General features: G+C 36.5%; 1 protein-coding gene across 2 annotated transcripts; it reads right to left on the reverse strand.

The window, feature by feature from the left end:
• Window positions 1–458: 458 nt before the first annotated feature.
• On the reverse strand, window positions 459–18,907 carry palm1b (paralemmin 1b). Of its 2 annotated transcripts, none has more exons than XM_084118892.1 (7): window positions 18,510–18,907; window positions 11,973–12,018; window positions 9,944–10,024; window positions 4,145–4,266; window positions 3,969–4,038; window positions 3,832–3,853; window positions 459–3,479 (listed from the first exon to the last, which is right to left on the reverse strand). In XM_084118892.1, exons 2-7 carry the CDS (start codon window positions 12,015–12,017, stop codon window positions 3,076–3,078), a joined length of 744 nt encoding a protein of 247 aa, XP_083975018.1. In that variant the 5' UTR covers window position 12,018; window positions 18,510–18,907; the 3' UTR covers window positions 459–3,075. The 2 variants fall into 2 exon arrangements, with proteins under 2 accessions (XP_083975018.1, XP_083975017.1); XM_084118891.1 differs by having other exon boundaries at window positions 459–3,482.
• Window positions 18,908–18,959: the final 52 nt, after the last annotated feature.

The raw sequence follows: 18,959 nt of genomic DNA on the forward strand, positions 1-18,959 counted from the left end.
TTAGTCAATCGACTCTGGAGCGCCGAGTGTGGGCGCGACCTCACTTGTCCTTGGATAGCGGGATTGGACAGAAGAGCTGTCAATCTGGAAAGGCGGTCGAAAAAAGTTTGCGAAAACTTTTCCCTGTTGCCACCATGAAAAATGAAGTTGAAGAGTGAACTGTGCTTGAACCCACCATTATCAGCAACGAAAAGGACGAAGCTCTTCAGTGTTAAATGGAAAAACAGTTTTACCAGACGCATTGCTAAGATATATTATAGGCTAAGAAAAGTAGGATTATAATAATGTCGGAAGAAACTAGATATGGGTGGAACAGGCACAGTCTTGGAAGTAGCCTATTATTAAGGAATTTTATATGGTTAATATCAGCCGTTATTAAATGTAAAATCTAAACATAACTCTGGACAAAAAAGAAAACCTTTAACACATTTAGAAAATGTATTTATTAGCTTGGACCACTTCTAGCACCTTTAAATATTGTTCTATGCATGATGCATTGCATCGTTCACCCAGAAAATATTCTCCTGTGGACCACAAAATGAAATATTTTGAGAAATGTCTCAGTGTTTTGTTTTATCCGTTATAACAGAAGTCAATGGTCACCTAAACCATTTGGTTACCAACATTCTTCAAAATACTTTCTTTTGTATTACGCTGAAGAAAGTTCAGAAAGTGTATGACACTTTCTGTTTTGGAAGGACACGTGGTTGAGTAAATGATGACAAAATTTTCATTTTTTGGTGAACTGTCCCTTAAAGTAAGCCACTTTTTGTCATTGAGATTGCAAAAGGTGGCCTAATTTACCTGACCGAATTCACCATAATAGAGTTACTACGTACTCAGGTCAGAATCATTGAGTCATTCACTTACCATCTGTGTGTAGTGCTACTATACTTGGCACTGTCACTAAAATGTATGTGCCTTGGAAAAAAAATGTATGGGTGGGCCTCCCCTTCTTCAGGCCCAATAAGGCTATACTATAAAAGACCACAGTAGGGCCCCCTCATCAGGGCCCAGGACAATGTTCCGCCCCCACCCCCAACACACCAGCTCTGAATATAACAAGACAGTAGTAGTGAGTAGCGTCATTTTAGCCAACAAACTGCTGCTTCACTTGTAACCAAACTGGATTTTAGCCTGCAGATGGCAACCTTCACATATTAGAAACTTTGAAGCCCATATGGGTTGAATGCTCTGCAATCATGAATTGAATTTGATACGGAATTTGAAGTCTTCACATCTAAAACAATGACAGTAATGTCAGATCAAATATTGGAACGTATTGCCCTGGTTTCACAGCCAGGGTTTAGATTAAGCCAGGATTAGGCCTTAATTCAACTAGGGCATTTAGATAGCTTTTATAAAAATGCTGTAGAAAAAAAAAAAAAAAAAACATTATTGGTGTGCATCTTGAGACAAAACAATGGCACTTACATATTTTAATATATGTCAGTGCAAGTTGCTTTCAGTTAAAACAGCTCAAACATGCTTTTTAGTCTGGGACTAGCTTAAACCCTGTCTGTGAAACTGGGGGATTGAGTTATTTTTTCACAGAAACTCTCTGCATTGAATAGATAGTATCATCATCATGTTCCTTGGCAAACCTAAACAATTTGTTTTCCAAATGACTCACGTTTGTAAACTGTGTCAGACTTCACTGATTGTAGGCGAGGAAAAATTCCAAATTATCAAAGAAAATTACCAAAGAATTACCATTACACAACTGTAAACAATTTTTTTGTTTTGTTTTGTTTTATTGTCATTGTTCCAGTTTTAAACACTTGGACCATAACAGGCATTGGCCATATCAATAAAGCACCTTTAACTCATGACATTATCTGATATCCACAACACATACTGTCTTACAGCAAATGAAATAATTCATTAAATTGTAATATTATAAAGACAGCAAAACTACATTTACAAAGCTGTTGGTCTTGGAATGAGAAGCATGTTTTAGACCCCAGGCTATTGAACTTGAATTAACACCAATGAATGATTCATTATTGGGAATTATCTGCCTGAACACTGAAACATGTTGGACTCTTGTTTAATTGAGGGCAACTTACAGCAACCCATTTAACAAAAACAATGCATTTTTTTTCAAATGATATTAAGATATATTTTACATACTGTAAGAATGCTTTTTAACAATATGGACTACATATATGTAATATGAGGCATTGCAATGTTGTTATTACATTTTCAAAAATGAATATTGATTATAATGATATCTAACAATGTTATCCTTCATGTAGAAAAGAGAATGAGTTTAAAATGAGTAATTTTGTAAATAGAATTTGGCCTATAAAACGTGATTTACTGTTAAAGCAGATATAGCTGCTGTGGTTATAATTGGACTCCGGGGGAAATTACAGCAGCCTGTTTTAAACAAAATGATTAAATGTATTCTATCATAGCATGAAGAGTTATAAATTATTGGATCATATTTACAAACATATTGGTCTACTGTGAGGTGTAATGCAGAATATATGACTGTGGACGAAGACTACACTCTATGTACCAGTGTTCACAGTGGTCTGAGATGATTTAGCAAAACAATAAAAATAAAATAATAATAATAATAATAATAATAAAAACAAAGCAAAATGCTCAAAATATATATTAAAAGCATAACATTGTAATATCAATATAGTAATTTCTTCTCAGTAATAAAGTAATATCTTAGAAACACAAATGTATATGGGAGATAAATAACTAGTTCATATTTTGAGACGTTCATCTTATTTTTCTTAAAACAAAATAAGGGTGAGGACCACAAAGATGTTCTTTTAACTATGTTGTTGTCTAAAGTGGAGTCTGTTGTGGTCCTCATTTTTCAGTTCTTCAACAAGTAAAATACTGGACTTCATTACATAATGAAAATATATGTATATATAGATATATAAATGTCAAGACAGAAATATAGAAAAATATTAATAGAAATAAAAAAGAAATACATACTAGACAACAAAAGTTAATTATAAGTATACGGGGTATACTCATTCATTGTTTCGTTATGGTCAGGGGGTCAGTTTTCCGCCAGTGTCTAAACTTCAGGGTGAGCGGTCGCACTCACATGACTGTGCAGCACTTGCACGGCTGCTTTTCTTTTGAATTGCCCTCTTCTTTCGATTCCTCCTTCTTGGCCTCGTCCTGAGCTTTGTCAGGACTGGAGGCACTGCCGTTTGGTGGGGCCAGGTCCTCTTTGGCCCCTTCGTTTCCACCTTTGTTCTCACCGTCCTCAATGACCACAAATTCAGCTTTGACTGTCTCCTCTAAGCCCAGTGCCTTCTTGGTCTCAGCCTCATCCTCTACATTCTTGTAGCCCATGAACACCATGGTGACGGGATGCTCTGCGCTGGCATTCTCAATGGCTACATCAGGGTTGGTGCACTGCAGCTTTGCCTCAATGCCTGTGATCTGTTTCTTGCTATTTTGATCTGCACTAGGACTGGGCTGATGTATGCCATTCTCAACTGCTGGGGAAAGAGAACGAGATTCATTTAGCTTCACTACTGTTTATGCCAAATGTGAATAACCAGTTATTAAGTTTAAATGGACATTCAAATGAAATATTAAGAGGAGCTGCTATTCAGTATTTATTAAAAAGCCTATAATATGAACATTCACCCGGTTCACTGTTCGACCCGGTGGCTCTTTCACATGACAACAGTAAAATTACAGTCACCATAATTGCACACAAACTGATAACTGCTTGAAACAAAGCAATCCTTTTTAGTCATATTCCATTTTGTGTAATGCCACGTGAAAACCGAGAATGATGGAGAACTCAAAATATTGAAATATACAAAGTATTTTGACACTCACCCTTCACTGGACCATCAGGTGCCTAGCAGAGAAGACATATGACAGAAAGTCAGTATTATCAATGGCATTAAAACCTTAACTAAACTGAACAGATATGTAAATTTAGTTTAAAGCATATTGAGTAAACTTAACCTTACATTTTCATTGCCCTGTTCTCCTTTTTTCAAAGGCACGCCAGTCTCAAGCTCATCAATCTCCTGTTCTAGTCTATTAATAACAAAATATGTATACAAGTAAACATTAACTACATGCAGCAATGTATGCTAGATTTTTGTAATGGAAGGTATAAAAATGCTAAATGACCGGTCTTAACCTGAGGATGGTCTGTTCCAGTAGTTTGGTCTTGGCTTCATCCTCTTGTAGTTGTTTCTGTGCCTCGTCCTCTCCACTGGATGGCGCTCCGTCCAACAGCCATCTCTCTCTCAAAGCCTTTGACTGTCAAAAAAGGCCATATAGCTTAGAGATTTCTTTTTAGAGAAGATAACATCACTTAAACAACAGCTGACATCAAAAACATCTTGCAAATATTATACTTATATATATATATATATACACAGTACTGTGCTGAAGTCTTAGGCACGTTACTATTTTCACCACAAATAAAAAGGTTTATCTTTTGCTGTAGTGTGTCAGTAGGAAATATCAGTTTACATCTCCAAACATTAATGTTGCCATTAATTGTAATAATCCAGTGAGATGTTTGTATGCACAAGGACACCATCGTCAAATCTGTCTGTGATTGCATGAAGAAACAGAAAAAACTGAGACATAAAAAAAACAGAAAAACTGCGGCAACGTCTCCGAGACGCTTGAAGAAACCTACCTGCAAACTACCTGAAAAAACATGAGCAAGTGTACCTGGACAAAAGCTGTTTTAAACGTGAAGGGTGGTCACACCAAATTGATTTGATTTAGTTCAGTGGTTCTCAAGCCTGTCCTGGAATACCACCAGCCCTGCATATTTTGTTTGTCACCCAATGACACACCCATTTCAGTTCTTGCAGTCTCTACTAATGGGCTCATGAGTTGAATCAGGTGAGATAGATTAGGGAGACATACAAAATGTGCAGTGCTGGTGGTACTCAAGGACAGGTTTGAGAACCACTGAATTAGTTAATAGATAAATAAAATCTATGTATTTATGACATTTATTTTGAAAGCATCCTCTCTTTACAGTCTCAGTATTTTCTGTTTCTTCATGCAATCTCAGATGGACTCGATGATGGTGAGATCAGATCACACTACTGTTTAAAAGTTTGGGGTCAGTAAGATAAAAAAAAACCCAAATTATTCAGCAATGATGCATTAAATTGATCAATAGTGACAGTAAAACATTTATACTGCTAAAAAAGATTTGTTTCAAAGATGATGTTCTTATGAACTTTCTATTCATCAACAATCCTAAAAAAAAAAGTATCATAGTTCCCACGAAAATATTTTGCAGCACAACTGTTTTCAACATTGGAAATAATATTGAATGAATAATTAATAATCTCTTGAGCACCATATCATCATATTAGAATGATTTCTGAAGGATCATGTGCCACTGAAGACTGGACTGAAATTCAGCTTTGCCATCACTGGAATAAATGACATTTTAAAATATTCAAATAGAAAATTTGAAATTGCATGAGTACTTTCATATTACTGTTTTTACTGTATTTTTGATCAAATAAATGCAGCCTTTGTGAGCATAAGTGACTTATTTCAAAATCATTATTAAATATTACAGACCCCAAACTTTTGAAGGGTAGTACATCTATAAAAATATATTTCATGGTCCCTAATTGCTTAATATTAACACAAATGAGCTCTTGAAAACGAGATTGTCAGTCTGATTCATTGTGCTGACGACGTAAACATATCTGGACCATTAAGGTTAGTGTAGCACATGACTATTAGCTGTCCATTAGTTTTTCACTTCAGGGCATTCTCCTTGGACGCTAATGCACACTATGCACATTTCTGGATAGTGAAACATTTTGACAGGCGCCTGCTAAAACAGGGCTTCCTGACAGAGCTTCTAGACCATGTTGGGAAGAAACAGACAGCAGATAAGCAGAATAAGCCACTGCTGTCTGAAAAGAACATTTTCTGGCACAGGGATGGAAGATATTTCGGGTACAAAGGTGGCCCTAGAGATGGCACTGGACCACAATTAGCAATGCAAGGCATCCTGGCACACTGTGTGTTCTTAGAAATCTCAACCCGTTCCATCCAGTCACCTGTCATATGGATAAAAACAAAGACTGCCCTATGTTTCATTAAGAAATGTCACATTAAGAAAGCAAAATGTAAAAAAACAAAGTCCTTCTCAATGAGCACGAGTGATCAAGGCATTAGAGTAAGCTTATTCGAGACAAACTAGTTTAGCATTACAAACTGCTGTTTCTATTCTTGCAGCAGAGACAGAAGAGGCTGTTAAACCTGCAGCAGATAAAAACAAACATCTGCTGAACATCAAACAGTGAACCGAAGACTGAAGAGAAACATCACAGAGCGCTTGATAACACCTGTTGCTTCATAAAGAGCAAAAAAAGGAGGCTAAGATAAAGGTGGAGATGACATTATATGATAATACATACATAAATAAATAATTAAGTTCGGATCACAAACTTTTACAATTACGTATATGAGGTTGTTGTTGTTCTTCCTTCTTTCATTCTTACACTGTCTACTGTACAGACGGTAGTGTCTGAACTCCGCAAGGCTGAACATCTGAAAGATTCATTCAGACAGGCCTCTGGAGGAGAAAATGAAAAGAAAAAAAAAGATATAACTAAGAGTGGGAAGAAAGAAAGAGGGTGAAGGTGAGGTCAAGAACAAGGACAAGAAAATACCAAAAGCATGAGGAAGAAGGTCAATGGACAAACAAGAGACAATGGTAAAAAAAAGACAGCAGAGGTGTTCACTAACAGTGAATCACACATGAATCCATCAGTGCAAATGTTGGAACTTTTTTCCTTCAACCAGCCTAGCCTACTGAGAAATGTACCATTGCTCTCTGTAGCAAGTCCATCCTTACTGGTACCTGCTTTATCACTATACTCAAGACATTTCTTATAGCAAAAAAGTGTATGTGTGCAATTAGTATTTTAAAGGCAAATTACCTAAAAATATTAATGAAAGTACACAACAAAAAAAGTCACCATCACAAGAAAAACAGATTTGCAGAATGTCAAAAAGAGCCATTCGTAGAAAAAGCACAGTCACATGAACTAAAAAGACTGACTCAAGGCAATTACTGACATTTTTGTGTACAGACTGAAAATGACCAAATGCAAAAACACCCTTTAACATTAGATCTTACTATTCGTTTTGCTTTCTTAAAACTCTTAGCTACTCCCTTTTCTTATGAAACTGGGTCAGTATTAAATGTAATCCTTCACACAGAATTAGCAACAAGTTACTCAATTTCATATAATATCTTGTGACTTGTACACATTCAAAACAGTCCAAACTGACCCTCTCCTGCTCTCGTTCTCGTCCCTCAACCCCCACCCTCCGCTCTGGCTTTGTGACCGCAAATTCTGGCATGGTGACAGATATGCTGACATCACCACACGTTCACACCCATCCATATGCACACGCAATACAATCCCAGCACAGAGGGGAGGACAAAGGATCCGAGTCTCGCTCAGTAGGAAACTAAGGCCTGTTCCATTGTTCCCTATTGAGCAAAATCCCTTATGCACAAAAAACAATGGCAGGTATAAAACTAACAAACAAAAAATATCACGTTGTGACAGATAACAAAAGGGAAACAATCGCCTTGCCGGATATTTGGGAGCTGAGGATAGGCACGCAGGCGAACTATTTTTGACCATGGATCCTCTGCAGCAGACTTGGGAACTTTAGGATTTGCATACATTTTGCCGTTTTCATATTTTGGCCTGAATGATGAAAATAATTGTGGTAATAATGTATGCAGGCATCCAGAGATAACTGTGTAATCATAAAAAGAATGACATGTTCCATATACACCCATTAATTAACTGTTCATCTAACCTCCTGATTGTTTAGATTCTGTCAAATAATAAATATTACACATAATGTATTATTGCATGCATTTAAAATATATGGCCATGAATAAATATGCATGAGTGTCTTTAGTCATGGATGTGTGCAAAAGTGAGGTTCTGATCTGTCAAGTTACATCCATCCACTTGTGTTTATTAGTATTATTATTATTAGTTGTTAAAATATTTTCTCCTACACTGTAAACCCTAATGTTGTCATTGATAAAGCAATGATATTGTAACTTAACATTACTTAAAATAAATTTTTTTGGCATCATAACTCATTTGACAGCAAAATCGGTTCAATTTTATTTTGATGGTCCACTATATCAGCTAATTCTCAGAGTATTAGTAGACTGTCGTAGACTGTTAGATTAGGATTGGTAGAATAAGTTGGCATTACTTATAGTCTATAATTTAATTATTGGAAAATCCAGAATAGTGCACCTTTAACCGTCTTATATGTTTTGTATATTTTTGTTATTTGCAAGGTGTAAATAAGTAATATGAAAATGTTTAACATAACTGCATCGTTCTGTTAAATGATAATGTTTTCCCTCTTTAGAGTTAACTGTAAACAAAAATATCCACAAAATTAAAAACAAAACACTGAAATAAGAGCATGCAATTTATCTGTCAATCAAATGCACGTGAAAGTTATGTTCACTACTACAGACCTTAGGTAGCCCTGCCCTTTTTCAGCACTGCACTCGTTGTGTTATGTCTTCCGGTTTGCATTTCCCTAGAATGAAGGTAAGATCTTACGGATTTATGAATGAACTGCTCGTTTTGAAATGATAACTTCTGTTAACTCTACAGTAAGTCAATCCACTTCACCAACTAATTACTCTTAGACAGTGACACCATATAAATATACAGAGCTACTGCAAAAAGTTCAAACACAAAATTCTAATGATTCTCTGCCGTATAAGGTCTATAGCAACAGTAGACTCCCAGGTGTGTTTTCCTCTAGAATTATCTTTGGTCAAATTCATTTTTAACATTTAAATAAAGTGATGTACAGCATCATTAAGAGCGCTCTGACCCCCAAAAAACACTGTGTAATTTGCACTCTGCCAATTACGATTTACATGCCAATTAGCAATTGAACTTTGAATAAAGTTAAAAATAAAACTGCCTCCTTGTCATCATTACTTATAACATTACAGAATTGATTAATTGAAGACAATTTAGACTAAAAATTTGAATAATGTTGAATACTTTTTTTCAGTTATGCATGTATGCTTGTTTACATACTCTTATCATGAAGTACAAAAAGCTAAATTGTAATGTTGTTGGTTTATATAATCAAAATTGTTATTAATGGGTTGACCACCATATCTATAAATAAAGGCTTTAGATGACATGAAATTGCAGTCAAAAGTCTATCATAAATGCAAAAAAGGGGGACTTTTAAGTCCCCTCCTATGTCAAAATCAAACCTACCCCCTTGAACTCAACTTATTAGGGTTTACAGCGTATCCAGGCTTAATGTGCAGAGACAACTAAAATTCAAATCGAAACAGAATGGAGTGAGGCTGTATTTTATAGTTGTGGACAAAATACAGACTGCAGCTTTAAAAATGTTTTCTTACCAAGGCAGATAGTTGCTGACAACTACCTTGTACATAGAATGAGGATTAATTTAAAACATTAATTAAAAATTGCAATAAAAAGTTAAAGGTTCTCATGCATCCAGACAATGTACATGAGCCTTTTAAAACTGAGCCTTTTAAAAATTTGTGAGAGGGCCTGACTTACCATAACAAGCCAGAACTTTACTTAAAGGGAGGATACAGATCTTTTCCCTTGTCCCCTCAAACAGGAAACTGCTGTTAAAACTCCCCCTCTCCTTTCAGCAACTTCAAAATTTCGCAAAATCTTTCTCACATTATGAATTTCAACACTAGGGCTTAAAATAGAAATTTGAAGTGTGTGTGTGACCAGACGGACAGTAAATTACATAAGGAAGACCCTGACTCTTAACCTCTGTGTGAAAGACAGTGACAGCAGTCAGAATGATGACACAGGGACAATGACAAACACACACCTGCTCGGCTTGTGAAAATATTTCAGCTGTTTTGTCTGGATACCTTGAGATGCTGGAGTTGTCTGCGGTCATCCTCCAATTGTCTTCTTTTGTTCTCAATCTCAGCCTCCCTCTTTCTCTTCTCCTAAAAAGAGACAAAATATTAAACTGCTGAAAGAAATCAAACTTCTCACTTAACAAAATCAAACAACTTCTGTGCAAATCTCAGTTAACAAAACTGATTTAGTTAAAGAAATAGTAAAAATCCTTTATTATATGAGTTACAATCATGTTGTTTCAGTATCAATTAGTTTTATTAATATTTTAATATAGGTTTTATTTTTATATTTTTATATTTATATTTTCTTTTTCATTTTATTTAAAGTTTTAGTAATTTTGTTGTACTTTTGTCATTTTTATTATATTTTTTTTAAATATGTCTATATAGTTTTTATTAATTTTATTTCAGTTAACTTTAATTTTATTTCCAGCAACAAAATTGTTTTTAACGGTTTTAGTTATACATTTGACTACATATATATTTATTAAAATATAAATATATAATATTTATTAATATAAATACATTTACTAACAGGTCTGATTCTAATTTTCCTGCTTATGCAACAGCTTACAGGAGAGGCCAGTCAATCCTTTTCTATTTTTTACAGTAGCTGCAGATAACGCCTGTAGTAGCCATAGTGACCGTGACTGAAGTAAATATAAAACATTCTGACTTCCATAACACCAGAAAGTTTTTCTTAATAAAAACGTTATTTAATAAACAAGTCCAAATGAGGCGCGGAATGTTTTTTGAACTGAATGTATAGTGCAGCCTTTGAGTGATGCACAGGCAACAAAACTGAAAGGAGAAGCTCAGTGACTGGATCTAAAACCTTCCAATGACCCAAAGCCGTATTTAGCGCTTTAAAACAGGACTGATTGCTGTATTCTGCGGCTATCTGAACATACTGTAGACAGTTTCATTAAACTGAAAAGCACAACTCCCAATAAAACTCTTGATCATGCACATCCAGGAAGTCTCCACTTCTCAGAAGATGGATGAAGGGAAACAGCTGAAGGCAACATTAGTCAATAATTAAACACACAGAAGTGCTTTAGTGCTGATGGCTGGACATACATTAGCCATTATAGATGGTCATTGACATACTATAGGACCATAATACCTCATGAGACTAACATCACTTAGGCCTTCTGTGCATCTAAACTGTATCCTCACATTTGTCCTCATGCTAATCATGTGGGATTAATAGAACTATTACATCTAAGATGCGCAATGAGGAATTTTGTTCACAAAAATGTAATTCTGAAAGTGCTAATCATATATACTAAGGCTTATTCATTTATTTTGATGATTTTTTTAAATATATATATTTTCGGTATATACTACTGTTCAAATGTTTGGGGTCAGAAAAAGGGCCAAAGTTGGCATAAGTTTGCATAAAAAGTCTCTTATGCAAACCAAGGTTTTATTTGATAAAAAAAAATACAATAAAATAGTAATATTGTGAAATCTTTTTACAATTTAAAATATTAAAATTTATATTAAAATGTAATGTATTCCTGTAATGGCAAAGCTGGATTTCAGGATCCTTTGATGAACAGAAAGTTTAAAAGATACGGCATTTATTTAAAATAGAAATCTTTTGAAACATTATAAATGTCTTTAATGTCACTTTTGAACAATGAATGCATACTTGCATTAAATAAAAGAAAATGTCCCATGCCTGGTGCACAGACCTGACTTATCAATAATGAAATTCATAATTTTTTTTATCAATTACTTTTAACAAGTTGTCCTAATAAAAATAATTTAATAGAATTAGAGTAATTATTTACAATGTAAAAAAAAGTCCATAAAATAGGGCACAATGTACTGTATAAATATGAAGGAATTTTCCGTATTGTTTTTTTACAGGTGTTTTACCTGTATTTTTAAATTACGCATTGCATTAGGTTGTGTTTTAGGTATTAACGGAAATTTCCATGAAATAACTGGATAATGTCCTGGTAGAAAATTACCAGTACATTTTCTTTTTTTTTTCTTTTCTTTTCTTTTTTTACAGTGTACTTACAGCAATGGCCCGAAGTCTCTCTTGCTGTGACAAAGCTTCCGACATCCTGCAAAAAATGCAGTAACAGACGTAATTAGCATCACTTTACATTTACCTGAAACCATGGCATTTCTTCAAAGCATTCAATATAACATTTTTGTTCAATAATGCATTGCCAGATCCCTGCCTGATCTTTATACACACACACACACACACATCATTTCCTATTGAAGAGTTTGTTCCTTTACCTGCAAAAATGAACATCTTGTACTCTTTCACAATGCATTACAGATGGACCCCGTTTTATGTCTACACATGCTGAACACCTGTAAAATATGAGCCCAGACTGTCAAGAGTGTTTTGTACTTCTCTCCTTCGAGGTAAAGCAGGTCGATAGGAATCGATAAAATAAGTGGGCAGCTGTTTTTCTCTTCTCAGAAATGAAACTTCACATATGCACCGATATATATTGCAAATCTTTTTCACAGCACACCAGTCCAACACCGATGAAGGGAGAAGTTATGAATGGCATGTAAATATCAAAAATGTTAACAGGCCTTTGCATTCCTCCCTAAATTGATTCCAGAACTCCAACATAAGGCTGAGGGAAGACCAATGTTGCTGGAGAGATTAAAAAGCAAACGCTTTATAATCTATTGGTTCCACTAGTTTAGTATGACTTTGATATGGGTGAATACTGTAAAAGAGAAATCAAAACTCTTATTTGAATTTATAATTCAAGGTGGCAAGGTCGAGCAAGACACATTGATGGGCATCCATGTGAGAGGGAGGCAAAATATACAATGCATGGATTGAGGAAACTAAGAACAAAATATCAAAGGAAAAGGGACACATGGATAAAAAGAGGTCAACCATGGAATGGGAAGATGGGCAGTGGAAGCCCATGATAAACCTGGCACAATGATGTCTTTTGTCAAAGCCTGTTTTACTGCAGGGTTTTGCTCTGGTCCACAGAGAAAGAGCTTCTCTCCTGAAAATGGCTGTAGGGGAGAGTCATCCAGCTGATTAGTGATCTCAATGGCCCACCCGAGCAGAGCCAGTCACATGTTCACTCCCTCACAGGGAATGTTTGTCGATATGTTATCTCTCTCTAAATTCAGACCTAAAGAATCACTCACAATGGAACTGATCATGCAAGATGAAATCTAAGCAATAGCTTAAGTAATTTACTTCTGTACATTCAGACCAAAGTATTATCTGTTGACTGATGGAATAACGGTTGAACTCAATCTCACCCCAGACCCACTCCTCAGTGTAAAATACTCAATGTTGCATTAACACCTGCATTTTAAACCACTAGTTCAGATAGTCACAAATGCAGCACTTGAGATCACGTCGAGGATGATTCATGGAGCAGTATTGCCCACTCATCAAAAGTGGAGCAACATGGACTGTAACAAAAGCAATAAGCAAATGATTCAGAGATAACAGTTGATGAACAGGATCCCACCATTCAACCAGTGGAATTCCACGACTTTTCCAGGGATTGATTACTGGATAAAAACCTTTTTATCCAATATTTTTATTGATTTCCATAACTTTTCCAGCCCTGGAAATCACAATGTAAGAATTCCTTGATGTTTCTAAAGACTGTAGGAAACCTAGTCTAACACCAAACGTCTCTGTATAATCTCTAGCATACAGACACCTTTGAACTTGACCATATTTAAATGGCCACTTCAGATGATTTTCACGAATGTGTTATTCTTGTTTCATAATCCTCTTCCACTCAATAACATAATCTTACCAGTTCTTTAGTAGGTTTTTTTTTTTTTTTTTTACTTATCTGTAATAAATTTAACTCGTTCTGAAACTCTATGCAAATTAGAAAAGCACTGCATCAGTGGTTTAGGAATGGAAGACTGAGGAGAAACTCTTTGAAAAGTTTCAACACCATGCAGCCATTTCCTTTCGCCACATCTCATTGACAGCATTGGAAAAGCACTTGGGAGTCCAGGAAAAACACAACGCTGGCCAGCTTTATCCAATCTGTGAAGTCTCCAGTGTGGGTGCACTTATCTTACAGCTTGTTTCCCCTCTCTAGTCCACTGCTGGGCAACACACTGAAGCCATGCTGTGACCTTTTCACTGGTTCACTCACTGGCCAACAAAAGTGTTTAAAATGCCAAAAGTGACAAAGAGCAGCCAATAGATAATCGTGGCTAGATTTCTACAGAGAAAATAAAATGCATAAAAAACATGCCATAACATCAACCAAAGGCTTCCTTTTTTTGTGTATATGCAATAAACTTTGATGTGACAAAAATGTCAGGTCCTATTTATGCATTGGGTTCCAATTACAAATTACAATGTAAATTACAAAAAAGCAAGCCCATCTTCATTCCTCAGATGCAGGAATGGTGATGTAAATCTCTCCTGAGAGTCGTAGATTTTAATGGCTTGTAGGATATACTCCAAAACATTGACCAAATCATACCATCTGAACAGTGGTGGACAGTCAAAAGTATTTATTTTATTTTTACTTCATTCCAAAGCATAACATCATACTTTTTTCTTGACTACATTTCATAAAAGCATATTGTTCCTCATTATTTCAAACTGAAGATATCACCTCCCCTCTGAAACACAAGAGTGATGTCCGATTTGTGAACAAGTTGCTTCTTTACACTAAACCTGTAAAGGTTGAATTGGTTCACAAATAACACTGAACAATTCATTTGCGAATTGGACTGATCCAATTGCATCTGTTCTTGAGTCAACAACTCATTGGTCCTGTTTACACCTGGTATTAAGATGAGTTTTGGTTGATTGGATCACAAGTGGACAATGCTAAACGGATTAAAACACCAGGTGTGAATGGATATGGGTCTCCCTCGTCTACTTGTGATCCGATCGACCAAAACGCATCTTAATACCAGGTGTAAACAGGGCCATTCATTCAGTGATCCAAAATGAGCCAAGAACAGGGATATCATCGGAGCTTGAATGTGCATGCAACTGATGGCACGAAAAGTAATTTGCTTATGAATTTTAGCATCGACTATTGTCAAGGAAATCATATTTAGTTCATGACTGTCAGTTATTTACAAACTAAATCCGTTGTGAGAGGGCAAGCTTTTAAAGCCCATTGAAATGCTTAATTGTGCGCATGTCCGCATTTGTGCATCACAAATTATGCATGTTCAAGATATCAAAACTTATCCTCTAAGAGCTAAAAAGGCCACCCGAACAAACTCACGGACTGACAGAAACACACTGTGTTACATACTAAGTGCTATTTGATTGCGAGGAATGTGGGAGGGAGACTTGAGAAACTTCAACATGAGGATTTTGAGAAGGTCCAGCTTGGCTGGTAAAGGACGGCACCAATAGTTTCATGCACTCCTTTTTTTTTAGACATGCCATGAGCCGGGGCCCAATCAACCATGGGGAGAAGAAAAGGAAGGGAGGATGCCTTCTAAAGCTGTTGACGCATGCATATATATATTTCAAGCATATAGAATGTAGGTCACACATAATAGCTGGTAACACTTCAGTGGTCTCTCTCACTGGAACCTTCTGGTTAACAGTTAGAGATTTTAGAGATAACTGCCTTCATAAAACTGAAGAGTATTTTCCACCCTAAGCGAATGTAGTCCGTAACCACTTTCAAACATGTTTAAATGGGCATTAGCTATTTTAAAAAAAGTCTCCTGTAAATTGGCCATTTGTGAAAAAGTGAGTCATTAAGTGTACACTCATGTTTTGTAGCAGTCATTAAGATATTGTCATAACGGCTGGAGTGAGCAGGAAGGGCTTGAGTATATGAGGAGAGTCTGTTACGGGCAATTATATGCTACAGAGTTCTGATAGAGAAAGGAAGAGATATAGGTGAGAGGTTAAAACATCAGTGACGATCCAGAGCTGTTCAATTTTAACCGTGTCAAATCACCGCAGCTGTCAGGACTCCTTGCTGTTGGATGGCCAGTTGGCCACACCCATGAAGTGACAGATCCCATGTGACCATTTGGCCACTTGCGTAATACTTAAAGGAGAACTCCTACAAACATTTTTTTGTACATTTGGAGTGCTGTCAGTACAGAGAACAACGACAAAAATCGGTGTTGCCTACACCGTGTTATCCTCTTTTTAAAATTTGCACCCTGTTGACTTCAATGGGGCAAGTTTTAAACCTGCTTTTAGCCTCTTAACATCCTTGATGTGTCATTACAAGTGCACAGGTCATGTGAGTGATTCCTTCCGAGTGAACATGGGTGAATCTGACTGCAGTAGATGTGAAAGATATGAATAAAAATGATGTTTATTCAGCCAGTGCACATACCTGTATTTACATCCTGTTTTCGGTCAAAGTCCACAGTAATCGATTGTCGAATTCACGCGCATAGGTTTAGTTACCTAAGATCACGCGTGTGAACTCGACAATCGATTACTGTGGACTTTGACCGAAAACAGGATGTAAATACAGGTATGTGCGCTGGCTGAAATAACATCATTTTTATTCATATCTTTCACATCTACTGCAGTCAGATTCACCCGTGTTCACTCCGAAGGAATCACTCACATGACCTGTGCACTTGTAATGACACATCAAGGATGTTAAGAGGCTAAAAGCAGGTTTAAAACTTGCCCCATTGAAGTCAACAGGGTGTAAATTTTAAAAAGAGGATAACACGGTGTAGGCAACACCGATTTTTGTCGTTGTTCTCTGTACTGACAGCACTCCAAATGTACAAAAAAATTAGCTCAATGTTAAAATTGACTGGAGTTCTCCTTTAAGTAGTCATATTTAAGCAACAATGTAAAATATTTTAATGCACTTGTGCCACTGAGTTGACTGATTGGGAAATCTTAATTTTTCCAATAGTCTCTAATTATAAATTATAAATGCTTCTCAGCAAGCAATGTGGGCTGGGGACCCAGGCAGATAAGGGTTGCTGTGTTGGAAAACTGGCACAGACATTTTTTGTGAGTCCCATATAAGCTTAGAAACATTTAAAATTTGAGCAAGTTTTAGTAGCTGTCAGTAGCATTTTTATTTAAAAACACATCAGCAGCTTCAAAAATCATGTTTGAAGTATTGAAGTTTGAAGACTACATACAATTTATGCTGAATTAATGCAATCAGAATGAATGATGATGTTAGTAAAATATACACAAGGTTTCAGGGGCAGGGTTTAATCGGACTAAATGACTGGAGAAGACCTGCATAAGTTATCAGAAAGAAGTCTGTTGTTTTAGACATTTTGAATTAACATTACAAGGTTTAAAAAAATAGAGCTTTTCATTTTCATTTCATGCCAGCTTTAATATTTTTTAATATGTAGGTAAGTGTAAGTTTCAAGGGGTGTATTCACACAAGACAATATTCACATTCTAGCAATACCTCTCACACTTAATTGCTCAAACAAATATGTGAATGCCTCTGCAAGTGTTATTAACCACATGTTTTAATGTTTTAACCAACTTGTTTTAATTATAAATTATACTTTAAACTATTCATAAGAAAATCCTTGATAATTCTAATTTTCTAATTCTAAAGCTGAATTAAATTAGGAGACCCCTCCAGAATTTTTTGTGGTTATTGCCATACCCTAAATATTATTTGCACAATTCATAATGCACTGAATAGAGCACCTACCCCAATTTCAGAAGCACTTCATTGATTTTTTTCCCAGGAACATGCTTTGGTGGCTCCAATGACCTAGTGCCTCAAATGTTCATGGAAGCGTAAATTTGACTCACAAAGCTTTGGCAATGGATATGTAATAGGGTTGACATCACTCTCCCATTCCCCCTTCATGTGCGTCTTGTTATTCTCCACACAAAATGATACATTTCAGTTATTAAAGATAAACAACAAACTGTTTTACGTAATGTGTATAATACAAAACGCTTCATGGTTCTCATCTTGCTCTTGGCGAAAATAAAGCGTTTCCAGCTGAGGAATGAACGCACGATGGAAGATTTGTAAAGATTTGTGAAGATTTGACACGGAGAGGGGGGCGCATCAGAAGTGAAAGCCCAACGTGAAGCCTATTTGATTGCGCGCGCGGGGAAATTATTTTCCGATTTCAGAACTATAAAATGACCAAAATCCAATTGCGTACCAAAATATTTAACATCATATGCTGCTAAATCCAGGTCTGCACGGCCATATTGGATCATCCCACCCAGTTTCATCAGTATTACTAGATGTGGTTCTCCCACACCCGAGCACGTACTGCTTCTTCAACAAGGGGATGCGCTGCAAAACGCACCAGCGTGTTATTGGGCCATTACAGAAAGCTTGTGCTAAAATGTATGTAAACATATTATGAAAGACGCAACCTTTATATATCTTATTAACCCGTTTGTACTCTCTTCGAAGAGGTAAATGTCACTTATTTCGCATTGCTACTTTACATTTCAATCCTGTTATTTTCGCGGTTATTGCAATGTAGCCTATTCAAGACATTCAGACGATTTAAAGCGCCATTGCAAAACCAAGCCTACTATATCAGCAAAGCAGAGATGTCAGGAAACGAAACACAATAAAACCCGCAGGAAAATAACAATTGTTCTAAAATGAATACTTACTCAATGGCCAGACCCGTTCCCTTTCGATAGCGAATGTTTCTCTCGCGCCCGCTTAGAAAAAACCAAACCCCCGCTCGGAGGCGTAAATGACACAGGCGATCAATATGACTGAGCTGCTACTATCTAATGATGGGCATTAATTCGGTTATTCTCTCGTGTTGCAAATACGGCGAGGACGCGTGGTCTGTTTTCCGGGGAGCGGCGCTCAACCCGACGGTGAATGTGTTGTGGCGTCCCTTTGCAGCAGCAGCAGCAGCAGATCTCTCACATGGCTTCAGGATGGAGCGCGCGACTGTTGACTCCACAGCAGCCAAGCCTTTGTTTCCCGCGCGACACTTATTCCGCGAGAGAGTTTAGGGCAATGTCTGGCCTCTCCTCCTCCTAGTGAGAGTGAGATGAGATGCTTGGATACGCCTCCCTCCGGACACTTGAGGGGCTGTATAAACGATG

The sequence above is a fragment of the Abramis brama genome (genome assembly GCF_963993115.1).
Source record: "Abramis brama genome assembly, chromosome: 7".
Lineage (NCBI taxonomy): Eukaryota > Metazoa > Chordata > Actinopteri > Cypriniformes > Leuciscidae > Abramis > Abramis brama.

Bases quoted from the DNA above. Each gene is read 5' to 3' on its own strand.
- palm1b (XM_084118891.1), bottom strand. From the start codon at position 12,017: ATGTCGGAAGCTTTGTCACAGCAAGAGAGACTTCGGGCCATTGCT. The intron at 10,025-11,972 runs GTAAGTACACTG...GTCTCTTTTTAG, and splicing joins AGAGACTTCGGGCCATTGCT to GAGAAGAGAAAGAGGGAGGC. The intron at 3,854-3,968 runs GTAAGGTTAAGT...CTTCTCTGCTAG, and splicing joins GAGAACAGGGCAATGAAAAT to GCACCTGATGGTCCAGTGAA.